The sequence below is a fragment of the Mesoplodon bidens genome (assembly GCF_964165515.1).
Source record: "Mesoplodon bidens genome assembly, chromosome: 15".
NCBI lineage: Eukaryota > Metazoa > Chordata > Mammalia > Artiodactyla > Ziphiidae > Mesoplodon > Mesoplodon bidens.
The window spans coordinates 49,324,768-49,337,459 of NC_138171.1; the positions used below are offsets into that span (position 1 = coordinate 49,324,768).

Genomic DNA, 12,692 nt, shown 5'->3' on the forward strand with positions numbered 1-12,692 from the left:
CCGCGGAGCCTGGACCTTGACCACACTAGACATGGCCTCCCTCGGGCTTCACGGAGCAGTACCGCGCCCGGAGCCGCCAGTCATCGCGTCTGGCTGGGGAGGCAGCTCCGTTCCCGGAGTCAACATGGCGGCCGCGGCGGCTTCAGCGCGGGGCGGGGGCGCTGGGAGGCGGGTCACGTGAGCGGCCCAGCTGGGCGGATCTCGCGCGCTCCCGCCCGCCCCGCCGGCCGCGGCTCGCTGGCTGGCTCCGCGGCGCTCTGAGGTGTGTGGGGTGTCGAGACCCCCGTCCCGGTGAGGCGCGGCGCGGCGGGATGCGGCGGCGGCCGTGGCGGGGACGCGGGCCGGGCGGGCGGACGCGGTGATGAGCGTCGGCGGCCACCGCCATGTCCAAGGTAACGGCGCCCGGGCCCGGGCCGCCGGCGGCGGCAGCGGGCGGGAAGGAGAAGCGCTCCTTCAGCAAGCGGCTGTTCCGGAGCGGCCGCGCGGGCGGCGGCGGCGGCGCTGGGGGCCCCGGGCCGGCCGCGCCCTCCTCGCCCTCGTCGGCGCGCTCGGTGGGTAGCTTCATGAGCCGCGTCCTCAAGACGCTGTCCACGCTCTCGCACCTTAGCTCCGAGGGCGCCGCCCCGGACCGCGGCGGCCTCCGCAGCTGCTTCCCGCCCGGGCCCACGGCCGCGCCCACGCCGCCGCCGTGCCCGCCGCCGCCCGCCTCGCCCGCGCCGCCCGCCAGCGCAGCGGAGCCGGTGCCCGGGGTGGCGGGGCTCCGGAACCACGGCAACACGTGCTTCATGAACGCCACGCTTCAGTGCCTCAGCAACACCGAGCTCTTCGCCGAGTACCTGGCGCTCGGCCAGTACCGGGCGGGGCGGCCCGAGCCCTCGCCTGACCCCGAGCAGCCCGCGGGGCGCGGCGCGCAGGGCCACGGTGAGGTCACCGAGCAGCTGGCGCACCTGGTGCGGGCCCTCTGGACCCTGGAGTACACCCCGCAGCACAGCCGCGACTTCAAGGTGAGCCCCTGGGGCACCCGCCTGCCCAGAGCTTTCTTCCCCGCTTCCGTCGCGGCCGGAGGACTGATGCTCTGGTTGCCTAAGGAAAGAGGAGCGGGCCGCGAGTCCGGGCAGATGGCGCTGATTGCGAGGGACAGTCCTTCACTCATTCATGCATCGCGCATTTGTAAGGGCTTGGTACGTGGCGGGCCCTTTGATGGGCACAGGGGAGGGATGGGACAGTGGGCAAGACCGTCTGCCATCCTGGAACTTACATTCTTGGGGGTGGGAGTGTTGAGCTTGGGTTCAAATCCTTGTGCTGCCACTTACTAGCGGTGTGACCTCGGGCAGGTTACTCGACCTCTCTGTGCCACAATTTCCTCATCTGGTACCTACCTCATAGGTGGTTGTGAGCTGCTAACAAGTTGATATGTCGGGTTGAACCCTATGAAGTTACCCACTGTTGACCGTTCTGACTTACAGATTGGCACTTTCATAGCATTCAACCTGGTATGTAAAATGCTTCCATTGTGTGCAGTGCTATGAGTATTTGCTGCCATTATTATTTTTAGTATTAAAAACTTTAACAAATTAAAGAGGTGGTACCAGACAGTGGTTTGAAGGAAGTAACACCTGGTGATGTGACTGATGTGCTGGCAGGGTATGTTACATGGGTTAGGGTGACTTCTCGGAGGAGGTGATGTTCTGAGACTTGAGTAACCACAGGGAAGACCAGCCTTGAGCTCAGGGGAAAGCGGTCCCCAGGTGTAAGGCAAGTGTGGACACCTTGAGACGGGAAAGAGCCTGGTGTACTTGACCCGCATTGTAGCTCCGGGATGGGCAAATTCTTTCTGTAAAGGGCTGCATAGCAAATGTTTTAGGCTCTGCTGGTCAAGATGCAAACCCGAGGATATTATGTAGATACGTATATAACAAGAAAAGACACATTTCTACACATTTTTTATTGCCTAAAATAAAAATGTTATAGTAATTGAGTACAATATTTTGTAATACAGGTCTACTAATGAGAAGCATGGGACTCTTTTTGGAGAGTACAACGTTTAACTTAATTGGAGTTCAAAATTAATGTTCCCTGTTGTCAAATTGATTACAAGTATTCATCTCTCCAAATCATTCGTAGCTCATAGGCCGTACAGAAACAGGCAGTGGGCTAGATGTGGCCTTGGGTCCTTGTTGTGAGTGCCTGCGCGCTGAGAGCGGAGTGTGAGCGGTGGGCTGGGGCCAGGTGGTGTAGGATCATAAATTTACGCTGTAGTACAAGGAAATGGGCTCTTAATCTAAGCAATAAGGGGAAGATGATTTGGGATTGTATAAGGGATACTTTTAGGTGGGAAATGGATATAAATAGAACTAAATAGAATGAAATCACACGATAAGAAAGTTAATTCCTTTTCTGTTCTCTTTCTGTCCTGATCATGCCCAAGAGAAAGTCTCAGCTTGGTGGTTAGCTTGTCTTTAACACCTCTTGCTCACTCCCCCACCTTTTTTATTTAAATTTGTTTATTTATTTTATTTATGTATTTTTTGGCTGTGTTGGGTTATCCCGGCTGTGCGCGGGCTTTCTCTAGTTGCGGCAAGCGGAGGCTACTCTTCGTTGCTGTGCGCGGGCTTCCCATTGCAGTGGCTTCTCTTGTTGTGGAGTATGGGCTGTAGGCGCACAGGCTTCAGTAGTTGCGGCACGCAGGCTCAGTAGTTGTGGCTCGCGGGCTCTTGAGCGCAGGCTCAGTAGTTGTGGCGCACAGGTTTAGTTGCTCCGTGGCATGTGGGATCTTCCCGGGCCAGGGCTCGAACCCGTGTCCCTTGCATTGGCAGGCAGATTCTTAACCACTGTGCCACAAGGGAAGCCCCTTTTTTAAAGAAAAATAGAGAATAAGCTTCAAGTTTAGAGATCTGAATAGGCAACAGAAGCTAGAATTTAATAAGGTTATGTCTTCATTGGATTTGTCTTTACATTTGTCTTTTTTAAAATAAATTTATTTATTTTTGGCTGCGTTGGGTCTTCGTTGCTGCGTGCGGGCTTTCTCTAGTTGCGGCGAGCAGGGGCTACTCTTTGTTGTGGTGCGTGGGCTTCTCTTGTTGTGGAGCACAGGCTCTAGTTGCATGGGCTTCAGTACTTGTGGTGCACAGGCTCAGTAGTTGTGGCTCGCGGGCTCTAGAGTGCAGGCTCAGTAGTTGTGGCGCATGGGCTTAATTGCTCTGCAGCATGTGGGATCTTCCTGGACCAGGGCTCCAACCCTTTGCATTGGCAGGTGGATTCTTAACCGCTGCGCCACCAGGGAAGCCCTGTCTTCTATTTATGGCAAATGGTACTGTCATTCCATTGGTGCTATGAAGTTTCTTTCTAAAACACACTTATTTAAGTATGAGTAAATGATTTGATTAAAATATAAATTGGTCAGCTATCTAAGGGAATCAGCTTGGTTGAGGACCTACTGTCTTACTGAGGAACAACACTGCCAAGGTCCACTCCTCTCCATTTAATACATTTTACTTACATGTTATTTATATTTATTTATGTTCTACCCTGTTTTTCTCAAAAAGAAAAAAATGGTTGTTGTTTGATCTTGGAAATTTGAATGGAAATACTTGACTGGGATAGGGACTGGAAAAAAAGAGATTCATGTCAGAGATCTCAAAATAAGAAAGTAGGAGGGAATGGCAGCCAGCCAGCTACTATCGGTCTTTTTCTTTTTGCCTATCTGTGCCTGCAGGTAGCCACAGCAGTTGCAGACTTTCAAGGTCACAGCCTAGTGTTTTAAGTTTGGTTTTCCATTCTTTTCCAAAATGTGAAAATCAATTTCTACAGCATTTTTGTATGTGAACACTTCCATTGCTTTTTAAGAGATTGTGTTTACTTTTTTATCAATTAGAAAGCTGTAACAGAATTGGGTCAATAATTCTAGAAAAGCATGCTTTGGCAAAGTTGAGCAGATTCTTAGAGGCCTTGTTTTTTTTTTCTGAATTTTATTTATTTATTTTTTTATACAGCAGGTTCTTATTAGTTATCCATTTTATACATATTAGTGTATATATGTCAATCCCAATCTCCCAATTCATCACACCACCACCCCTACCCTGAGGCCTTGTTTTTAAAAAATGTAATCTTCTGAACCGTTAGTAGATTTCACTTTGCATTCATTCATTCACCTCCCTCTGTTGAAGGTTTATTCAGTCAGTTAGGAATGCCTTCAGCACCGATGGTGCCTTAAGCAATAAAGATGTTGAATTAACTCACCTGTAAGAAGTCTGGAGGTAGGTGGTTCTAAGGTGGTGCAGTGGCTTTATGGGCCCAGCTAGGACCCATACCATTTTGTGTTTCCATTCTGTTGTCCTTAGCTATCAGTGACCTTTTGTCCTTAATGTTTGTCACCTCAGGGTTTTCTACCCAGTCAATCCAGGAAGTCATTAGGGAAATAAAAGTTCTTCCAGAAGCCCCCTCAACAGGCTTCTACTGACATCTCATTAACTATAATCATGTCACTTGACCACCCCAGTTGCCATGGAGGCAGGAAGGTGGTATTTGGGTTTTCCTGCCTTAATAGAAGAGATGAGTAAAGGAGGGGATTGCCTTGTAGGCAGCCCACCAAAGTGCTTCGCCTACCATGTGCCAGGCACTCTGACGTGGGGAAGACACTGTGCCTGCCTGTGAGCCACAAAGGAAGTTGAAGCACCAAGCAAGAGGATGCGGGCACACCAGTCACCACGCCCCCCTCACCTGCTGGTGGCACGCATTGATATTTGAGGCAGACACTCTTTTCTACTCTTCTTGAGCTCACATTCAGCCTCAGAATCCTGTTGAATTCTGGGCTCCAGGCAGCCACTACCAGTTGGCAGAGGAGATAAAACCAATTTGCCATCTTGAGATAATTTGCCTTGAGGTCTCGAAAAGCACTTAGTATGTCTTTGCATGTACTTTTATCGTCCTAAAACTTCTTTAAGTTCCTAACAATTTTGTTTGTAAGATTTTCAATTCGGATTCTAACCACATTGATTTCAGCTTTAGGAGCTTGCCAGGTAAATGGATTTTCGGTTTTGGATGAGCTAGATGGTTGTTATGGTTGGATTTTCATTTTCCAGAATGAAAGAAGTTGACTGGTCCAATCTTGGTAAGCTTTAAGAAACTTCTCTAGCTACCGCTTATATCTTTTGCTTTTTTTGTGCAGTCCTTTTTCTCCTGCTGATAGAGTAGTGGTTGTCAACCAGGGCACTTTTGCCTCCCCTACCCCCTCACTTCTGGGGACATTTGGTGATGTCTGGAGACACATACTTGGGTGTCACAACTGGGGTGGGGTGCTGCTGGCAACTAGTGGGGAGACTCCAGGTTTGGGGCTAAGTGTCATACAACATGCAGGACAGTACCCCTCAAAAAGGATTATCCAGCCCCAAATGTCAGTAGTGCTGAGGTTAAGAAACTGTTGGAGGAATGTTTTGAACTTCCTTAGTGCAAGTTTTCCGTACTTACCCAGCCTTTAGTGGTTATCTTGTTACTTTTTCTTCTCTGTGTTTGCTGCAGCACTAGAGTAAAGGTTGGACTTTACTGGCAGGATCCTTGGATCACTGTCTTAGTAAAACTATGACAGTAAGTAAATCATTTTGAAACCTGAATGCTCAATATGCTGCTTTAAGAGGAAATAAGCCTATTGTCGTAACTTTAATAGGATGCTAGCTTGAGTGCTCCAGGTTCCTACAGATGCTTTCTGATTTCTAGTACTCGGTGCCCTTTTGCAGCAAGTGAAAGATGGAAGGTCATCTTTCAAGTAACAAAGATAGGTTTTATAGCAGCAGTTTTCAAACTGTGCTTCCAAAGAACAACTAGAATAGAGTGATCTACTGATAAAAGAAATGTGGGGACTCCTTTCAAATTTGCAGGAAAACAAAAAGTAATTGATGAATCAAATTTTCTCTCCCACATGTTTTTCCTTGAACTTTGGTGCCTGGTGGTGCTTATGTATTAGTGAGAGTTCTTGGGTTACAGAGGGAGTATATGTGTGTAAATGAATAGTGGCAGAGAAGCTAGCAATCAGGGGCTTCCGCTGGCTCAGTTTCACACCTTACTTTGTCATGGACTCATGCTGGGGAGCTCTGATTTTATGCTGCAGACCTATGATAAAAGTTTTCCTCGTTTGTGTGAAGCTGTTTACTACGTTGACATTTCACAGTGGTTCCCAAGAAGTGATCTGATTTTAGGGTGTCCCTCAAATTAATTTGAAAAATAGGAAAAAACAAAAAAGAAATTGTGTCGGTCACATTCAGATTTGTGATGGTATTAAATAGAAAGTATGTCTCCTCCTGGTCTGTTCTCGTCTGTCAAATGCTGTCAGTTCTGTTTTAGTGAAGTTCCACATCTTTGAAGGAGAAGGGCGGTGAGAGGATCATCAAATTTTGGACTTGGAGGGAGACGTGGGTGAGATGCGAGTGGCCCTCAGCCTTTCTGGATGAGGACACTAAGGTTCACCTGCTGGCTAGAGGCTGAGGGAGCAGAACCAGAGCTCTGACCACCCCCCGCGATGCCGATGCACGCACTGAGCCTTGGTTCTGAGGTCGTCTTATCAGCACAACCACTGAAGCGACAGGTCTCAACATAAAACATAAATAGGGAGGGTGGACGTGCTGAATTGAAACATGTAGCATTTTCTTCCTCTAAGTTTGCGGTGCTAAATCGTAGTGAAAATAAGGTCAGCTGCAGCTAGCTTTATATATGTGCTGTTGCTCCTGAGACTGAGGCACTTTGGGGAAGACTTCCTTAAAAAATTATCCTTTCAGACCATTTAAATGCGTATGTAAACACATCTTTTACATTGATGGGCTTATACTCTCCATAGAGTTCTGTAACCTGCTTTCCCTTATGCCCCTATACTGGACTTGAAAATATATCACGGGTAGCCATAGCTTTCATTGTTTTTTGTTAATACATCCAAGTCCACCTCATTCTTTTTAACAGTTGTATAGAAGCCCACTGATGGGTGTTTTGGTTGTATAAAATTTTTAACCATTATAGCCAATCCTTCAACATATATCCAGTCTCCTTTTCTAAGGAGTGGATCTTAGCTGTGGCGTTGCTGAGTCAGAGGGAACGTGCATTTACACTGTTGATGCACCTCACCAGACTGCCCAGCAAAATCCTGTGTAGGATAAGACTCTGACCCATCCATGCTGCATGCTAGGGCTTCGCCACTGACACGTGCTTCCTCTTTCAAGTGACTGCCCTATTCTTCAGTTTTCAAACTTATTTCCTTTCACGTAGGTCAGTTTTGTTCCTCTAGGTATGCCTATTCTCCACTCTTCTTAAACGTGTATGTCTCTCTTTCCAGGCATGCCCGCCTGATGTGTGCAGCTTCTTATCAGGTGGTAAAGGGGACTCATGAGAAAGTGCAAGAAAAGCGTTGAAGAGGACTAGTTGGGGAATAAAAATACACGGGACAATTATAGACTCTCATGTTTGCTGACTTAAACCACATTTACTGAGCAATTATTGTGTATAAAGGGACTAGTTTAGGGGAGAGGGTTGGGAATAGAGGATTAAGTATGACGATTATAGGACAAAGTTCTTGCCCTCAGAGAACTTACCAGTTTTATAGGGAAATTTTTTTTTTTTTTTTTGCGGTACGTGGGCCTCTCACTGCTGTGGCCTCTCCCGTTGCGGAGCACAGGCTCCGGACGCGCAGACTCAGCGGCCATGGCTCACGGGCCCAGCTGCTCTGCGGCATGTGGGATCTTCCCGGACCGGGGCACGAACCCGTGTCTCCTGCATCGGCAGGCGGACTCTCAACCACTGTGCCACCAGGGAAGCCCTATAGGGAAATTTTAAAAAAATTGTATTGACTGGGAAAGTTCAGTGGGAATTCAGAGAAGGGTGAAATTGTTGTGAGCTGAAGTGCAAGTAGAAGATTCATTCATTTATTGTTGGCAGTTAAGCTTCTACAAATTTATGAATTTATGGAACTCCTAATTCCATGACACGTGCTGTGCTAGTCATTGGACATATGGGGGTAAACCAAACGGTATGGTAATGTAAAAAAATGGTGCCAGGTCCCGTGATCCATTCCTTCTTGGAACTTTTATTGTTACAGGGTAGGCAGATGTTAAACACACACTGGTAAATGTGAAATTTAAAATTATTAGAGCTAAGAAGGAAAAGATAAGGTGTATGAGAGAGAATGATGGGTGTGGCCAGGCAGGAGTGATAAAATGTATTCAAAAGGCTCTGCAGGGGGCAGGGCTGGGGGTCCATATGAAAGTCTGACAGGCCTTCTTCATGGCTTAGAGAGCTAGGAGGGGTGTGGGATAGATGAGGCTGGAAAAGAAGGTCAGGTAGGCAGAGGCGGATCCTGTAGGACCACCTTGTAGACCAAGATTAGGGGTTTAGATTTGATTCTAAGAGCAGTGGGGAGCTTTTGCAGGTTTTAAGCAGAGTTCTGGCATGATTTCCTTGAAATGTGAAGTGATCATTGAGTCTGAATAGTGACTGTAGAGTGGAAGCAGGGAGGCCAGTTCGGAGGTTTTGCGAAGGTGGTGGATGGGATGGAGAAGCGGATAGATTTGATATATATCTGGAGGTAGACTCGACAGGACTTGCTAAAGGATTGATTCTGGGGAAGGCACTGAGGCCGAGGGGAGCAGCCAGAATAACGCCCTGGTGTTTGTTTTGAGCCAAGAGAGTGATTACTGGTGCTGTGCACTTACTTGAGGAGCAGCAGTTCTGGGGGGATCGGGAGTTCAGTTTCAGATGTATTAAATAGGACACTCATGAGATATCTGGTTGGCAGCTGGATAAGGAAGTCTGGAGTTCAGAAGATTGGGACTGGCCAGAGATAAAGATATGGGACTCTTTGGTCTATAGGTGGTATTTAAAACTGTGGCATATTGCTTGGAATGGGAATTGAAGATAAATAAGGCTTGGATAGTTAAGGGAAAGAGAGATGCCATTCCATATTGTTGGGGAAATATTCTGAGCAAAGGCACAGCCATGGCACATTGTCTAGGATCAGGGAGGCCACTGGGCTGTCTGCTGTGTGGAATTGATTTGCAGAAGTTTTTTTTAGCCTTGGCACTGTTGACCTACCTGGCATTATTGGCTAGATGAGTCTTTGCTGTGGGGGGCTGTCCTGGTGTATTAGGATATTGAGCAGTGTCCCTGTCCTCTACCCACTAGGTGCTGGTAGTACTCCCCTGCACCCACCCCAGTCATGATAATCAAAACTGTCTCCAGGCATTGCCACATGTCCCCTGGGGGGCAAAATTGCCCCTGGTTGAGAACCACTGATTTGGAGAGAAGGGCAAATAAATGTCAGATGGCTGAGGGGATGAGAGGGGACAGATGATGGGTGCCCTTGAAAGTCTGTCGCAGCAATTTAGCCTTGAGGCTGCAATCAGTAGTGATTCAACTGAGGCTTCTTGAGCTGTGCAGACTCTGATTTGACGAAAAAAGATGTTTTAGAAAAATGGTTCTGATGGTGAGCAAAAACGAATCAGATGGAGGAGAAAGTAAGTGCGTGGAAAGGGCAATCACAGGTGGGACATGAGGAAAAGGAGGAGGAAAGGGTGAATCTAAGAGACGTTTTGGAGGACATCATGACGTCATTAAAGAGACTCCAAGAGATGGAGAGGTAAAGGAAACACCGAGGTTTCAGACCTGGGTGATGGAGAAAATAAGGGGATATCTGACAGAGGTGGAGCAGTCCAAAAAGGGCACTAAGGGCAGAGAAGATCATGAATATAATTTGAACATGTGGGATTGGGGGTCATAGGATATCTAAGGAGAGTCTTTTTTTTTTTTTTTTTTTTTTTTTTGCGTTACGCGAGCCTCTCACTGTTGTGGCCTCTCCCGTTGCGGAGCGCAGGCTCCGGATGCACAGGCTCAGCGGCCACGGCTCACGGGCCCAGCCGCTCCGCGGCATGTGGGATCCTCCCACGAACCCGTGTCCCCTGCATCGGCAGGCGGACTCTCAACCACTGCGCCACCAGGGAAGCCCCAGGAGAGTCTTAATAGTTGGAAATATGGTGCGATTTAGAACTAGCTGTGTAGACTTGGATTCAGCTGCATAGAGGTGATAATTGAATCCAGGAGCATTGTGTGTAGTCAGAAGCCCAAGGCCAAGCCCTTGGGGGAAACTAAAAATAAGAGGATAGGAGAAGGGAGGGACTTGTTGGACTTGTTAAAGGGGCAGACAGATAGGCGGAAAACCAGGAAAGCAGAGTCAGGAAACCTAGCTTATTTAGGTTGACTTCCTGCTCTTAGCCCCGAGTACAGTGTAGAGCTGCAGAAACGTCAGTTTATACCCAGTAAGAGGGGCTTCCCTGGTGGTGCAGTGGTGAAGAATCTGCCTGCCAATGCAGGGGACACGGGTTCGAGCCCTGGTCTGGGAAGATCCCACATGCTGTGGAGCAGCTAAGCCCATGCGCCACAACTACTGAGCCTGCGCTCTAGAGCCCGCCAGCCACAACTACTGAAGCCCGCACGCCTAGAGCCCGTGCTCCGCAACAAGAGAAGCCACTGCGATGAGAAGCCCACGCACCGCAACGAAGAGTAGCCCCCGCTCGCTGCAACTAGAGAAGGCCCGCTCACAGCAACGAAGACCCTACGCAGCCAAAAATAAAATAAATAAATTTTAAAAAATGCTATATACCCATTAAGAATCAAATTCAGGTTGATATATTGTAGTCATGATTCATTAAGTCTACAAATTTATCGAGCACATTTTTGTGCTGGTCCTGTGTTGGGAAGCACTGAGCTGTGCCAGGATGAGTGAGATGGTCCATGCCCTTAAGGAATGCAGGGTCTAGAAGGGAAGGCAGGGGTTAAGAAACAATTGCAGAAGGGTAGGATGAGTGCTGTGATAGAGGTATGTATAGAAGTGCCGTGTAGACCCCAGGGAGGGAAGGGAGGCTTGGGGGGGACTGGAGAGATGACACTTTGGCTGTGTCTGGAAGGATTTGGTCGGAATCCTCTAGGTGGATAAGGGGAGAGGTGGGAAAGGCCTTTCCAGGGGAGAAAACCCATCAAGTGCAAAGGCTTAGAACCTCTAACAACTTGGCTTATTCAGAAAATTTCAAGGTCTAGTGTGGTTGGAGCAGAAGGATAGGGTGGTGGATGGGTTGGGGAGGAGGTCACTGAGTGATGCTTTGGGCAAGGTTAGATCTCTGACTTTGTTCTTTGGGTGCCATGTCAGAGAATAGCATCTTGTGAGGGCAGCACCAAGGAGTTTCAGACAGGCTTGTGGTATCATTGTCTTTTTCTTTTATTATTTTTCAAAGAATGATCACTCAGAGGCCCAGGGACATTGAGGATGGGGAGGTGATGATGAGAGAGGGCAGGGGCAGAACTGGGGGGGTTCAGGGAGAACAGAATATATCTTAGCCTCTTGGAGCCTGGTTACATTTGGGAAACTGAGGCAGCATAAAACTTTTCAGAGGTGCTAAATTCCACTTTAGGCATGTTGTATTTGAGGTCCCATGGTAACTCATAGAGGAAAATACTCAGTCGTGTAGGCTAGAGTTTCGGCTAGAGATTTTTATTTGTTATTAAACTCCCCTTCTGAGTGTTTAAAAATATCTTTCAAGCCAGCAACGTAAACTAGCACTAAATCTGTTATTTTGATTTGATCTAGTTTGGTTCTTTACACATATGCAGGGGCAGAGCTTCAACTTGAACTCAGCGCAGTGTGATGATAACATTTATGCTCTCACTGTACTGAACACATTGCCTTGAAGTGCCATCAGTTTACATTTTTGTACTTGTCCACATACATATATATTTTACATAGTTGCTATTATCCTGGCCAGGCCATTTTGTATTATAATTTTTTTTCATGCAACTTATAAAACATTTTTCCATGTTTCTAAATAGTATTCATAATACTGCTTAATGTTTAATGATACATATGGTATCATATTGCTAAGTGATAATTTAATCATCCAGTCCTCTTTTATTGGGCAATTTCCCCCAGACTCTTTTTTATTATAATGAACATGAATCATGTGTATAGCTTTTTGTTTTGTCATGTTATTTATTTAGGATAAATTTCCAAACATGTTCTCAGAGCATCAGAAGCTTATGGACATCTTTTTGACTTCTTATTACAGAAATTACAATGCTGCTAGTTTGATCATAAACTTCACCCAGCCCAGTGAATGGTGCATGTTGGATGCTCACAAACCATTTTTGGAATGAGTTGGATTTTATAATTTAAATTTGTTATTGTCAGTTTATATTCATTCTTTGCTCATTTGTCTATTGTCATTTTTTCCAATTTTTTGTTGTGGTAAAATACACAACATAAAATTTACCCTTTTCGTTGCCTTTAAGTACAGCTCAGTGGCATTAAGTACATTCACTGTTGTGCAACCATCAACTACTGTCCATTTCCAGAACTTTTTCATCATCCCAAACAGGAACTCTGTATGCATTAACCAATCACTCCCGTCTAGTCCCTGGTAACCTGTGTTCTACTTTCTGTCTCTATGAATTTGCCTATTCTAGGTATCCCATATAAGTAGAATTACACAGTACAATACACAAAATCCTTTTGTATCTGGTTTATGTCATTTAGAATAATGTTTTCAATATTCATCTGTGTTGTAGTATGTTACAGCATTTCATTTCTTTTTATGGCGGAATAATATTCCTTTATACATATGTACTACATTTTGTTTATCCATTCATCTGTTGATGGACAACTGGGTTGTTTC

General features: G+C 46.9%; 1 protein-coding gene across 2 annotated transcripts in view; it reads left to right on the forward strand.

The window, feature by feature from the left end:
- Positions 1–238: 238 nt before the first annotated feature.
- The window catches only part of USP31 (ubiquitin specific peptidase 31), a 72,165-nt gene continuing 59,711 nt past the window's right edge, over positions 239–12,692 (forward strand). For both annotated transcript variants that reach the window (XM_081257973.1, XM_081257974.1), the window contains exon 1: positions 239–1,004. In XM_081257973.1, the coding sequence (XP_081114099.1) occupies positions 384–1,004 (621 nt within the window). In that variant the 5' untranslated portion in view covers positions 239–383. The remainder of the gene's footprint in view (positions 1,005–12,692) is intronic.